General features: G+C 30.2%; 1 protein-coding gene across 1 annotated transcript in view; it reads right to left on the bottom strand.

The window, feature by feature from the left end:
- The window catches only part of LOC108757547 (sodium/potassium-transporting ATPase subunit beta-2), a 17,583-nt gene extending 15,104 nt beyond the window's left edge, over window positions 1–2,479 (bottom strand). The window contains exon 1 of the mRNA XM_018502007.1: window positions 2,095–2,479. Coding sequence (XP_018357509.1) covers window positions 2,095–2,245 — 151 coding nt within the window. The 5' untranslated portion in view covers window positions 2,246–2,479. The remainder of the gene's footprint in view (window positions 1–2,094) is intronic.
- Window positions 2,480–3,013: the final 534 nt, after the last annotated feature.

Below are 3,013 nucleotides of genomic sequence, written 5' to 3'. Positions count from 1 at the left end.
AAAAAGAAACGGGAACTCTATTCAGAACTCCTGAGTACTATAGTTGGGGTGCTAACTTCACATACCCAAAATTCTGTTTATTTTGTAACTTTACTATAAAGATCTAAAAATTCTAATAACTTTATGTTTAATTCTTTCAGTTATAATAGAAAAATGTTTATTTAAAAATGACAAATACATAATTATTTTATTCCAATTTTTTTAAATAAAAATAATTATAGTCTTGTTTAATGTAACACTTAATTTTAATGTAAAATATCATTAGCATGCGGTGTCACTTATGATAGGCACATATCCTCATTTATTCAATTATTATCATAAGCTGACTCAACAAAGTAATGTTGGAATGTGCAACATACAAGAATAATCTAAAAACACGTTATATTTCTTAAAAAAAAAAAAAACAAAGCTAATAATTAATTTATTAAGATGGTGTCATAATGAATTGAGCTAAATTTATATTTACGTATAATGCAAAATAAAATAATAAAATTTTAAATAATTATGTCAAAATTAAAAAAATGTTGAAAACATTACAATATTTTAAATATTGTAAAAAAGGAATTTGTATAAATAAATATATAAATCTATTAGTGGACAAGAATCAGCTGACTAAAGAAAATCTTGGTTATTATATTAAACTTTACGTTAATTTTTATTTAAATCTAAATATTTAAATCATTGTTTACACCATTACATTATATAGCATTACATTATATAGCATTTGTCTATTTAAAGTCTATAATTTGCTTAATCATTGCACTAAAGAATAAAAATTCTGCATTCTTTTTATAATTCTCAAAACTTTTTTCTGTGCTCATCAGTTCTTACATTAAATTCAAAGTATTAACCCTTCGTTGACATACCTGGGTGTGAACCACCCACAAAATTATTTTAACTCTCTAAAACTCAATTTTCTTTTATTTTGTAGAACAAAAATACAATGTTTCTAAAAAAATCTTTGTTTTTTCAATTCCCAAAATAGCCTACAATATGCAAAACAAGTATCCTTTACCCAAAACTAACTTACAAACTAATTTTTTTTTAATTATCTTATCTGAACATTCTGTAAATTTTTAACTTTTAATATTAAATTTTTTAAAAGTTACAATTTTTCAAAGATTTTTTACTCAGTTTTTCTCTATTCATTGAACTTAAGAATTTTGTTCACAAAAACTGTAATGAAATCTCAATCAAAAACTATTTGAATGTATTCTACAGATCTTGAAATTGACCCATAATTTTTTTCATATTGATTGGATTTTTTAAATGAGAATGTCAGTTGTTTAAACGTTGCTCTAGGTGTGAGCCACCCAGTGTGTCAAAAAGCGATCAAAAAAAAGGAGTATCAACAAAGGATTAATAAAATTATTTTTTAAATTAATTTTTCTCCTTTTTTAACATAGATACAGAAAGAAAAAAAGATAGTATATAATCAAATTTTTATTAAAAGTACTCAATTTTGCCAATTGATATGTATTAATATTTAAAAAATCTATAAAGAAAACGCGACTGACACGCCCTACACATGCGTACTTCCTTTGAATAGTATTTAGAAATGTTTGCGAAAATTAGATATATGTATAGTATAAAAAATATAACTTATTTATTTTTCTTTATTTTCTAACAATACGAATGTTTCAAAAATATTTGTTGGAAAGGATAGAAAGTATCAAGTAACGATTAGTATCGATACTTTCTCAGACAATAGAATAATGGAGTCGATTAAATAATTGGTGGCCAATCGGTCGAATAACGAAGGCGAATTAAATTGACTTCTGTATAAGAAAAAAAATTGCAAACTTTGAAATTTTTTAACGTATCGTCGACAGGCGGATCTTCTTCAGTGAAAGTGTGAAAATGTTCGAGACGCTTTAAACTTAAGTTACAGCGCGTTTTTCGCGGAAACAATGCTAGGTGTGTCTACTCGGAGAAAAAAAAGTCAAATAGTATCGACAGTTGCAGGTATCCGATTTCGAGTTAGCGATAGTATCGATACTTTATTAAACCACATCATAACTCCTATGGTAGCTATCACATAGTTTCTTCCATAACGCATGGAAGAAATCCTAAAGCTGGCAACACCGCGCTTACCCCAACTACTGGCAGTCCTGCCCATAAACGCGCCGGTCTCGCGATTGTATAGAAAGGTCTTCATAGACTGGCTGACCGACATGCTCGGTGGTTTTTCATATGGATTCATCAGCTCCATCGCGGTAACCATCTTCGGATCTTTGGCCACCATCGCGTCCCACCTGTTACAAGAATGATTCACAAAACGCGCGCACCCGCCCGTGGTACCTCGAACACACCGAGTTTCTCAAATTCGAAACACTCTGCACTCGAAAGTAGCTTGCCGATCGAGCGTTCGCGCGTCGAGATTCGTTTTTCTCTTTCCCTTTCTTCGCTAATTCGTAACGCTCGACAATTCCAACTCGCAGGTTACTCCGACTTGCAGGCGTCGCCAACAGTTCTTTCTTCGGCGCCACCAGGTTGACTAAACGCGCCCAAGCGCGCGACGACCTTCCTCCTTCTCTTTCGCTTCCTTCTCCCCTCCTATCCTTTTCAGACCGCCCCTCCTTGACCGCAGGTTCGGACCCAGTTCTCTGCGGGACCTAGGTGCTGCTGAAGACGTGTGTACTAAGATAACTCTCTTTAAAGAAGGGGAAAGAGGGATATTTAAAAATAATTCAATATTAATTGTAGTGAAATTTTAATAGATACATTTTTTTTGTAATTGTTAATGAAACACATGAATAATATTATGTTATTATAATTATAAATCACACTTAATGTAACATCACGTGAGATAACAACACAAATTATAACAAATTATGAGATCATATTTTATTCTTAAAAATTGTACTTTTCTACCGAATGTATTTCATGTGAATATTATCTCGTTTTCAAATAAAAAGTTTTTCATTTTAATTGAAAATTATATTATATACTTGTTATTTTTATTTATTATTTTTTATACTTATTATTTTTACACTTAAAACAGTGACAATTC

Source organism: Trachymyrmex cornetzi, unplaced genomic scaffold (genome assembly GCF_001594075.2).
Source record: "Trachymyrmex cornetzi isolate Tcor2-1 unplaced genomic scaffold, Tcor1.1 scaffold1462, whole genome shotgun sequence".
Lineage (NCBI taxonomy): Eukaryota > Metazoa > Arthropoda > Insecta > Hymenoptera > Formicidae > Trachymyrmex > Trachymyrmex cornetzi.
This window is presented reverse-complemented; position numbering and strand designations above follow the sequence as displayed.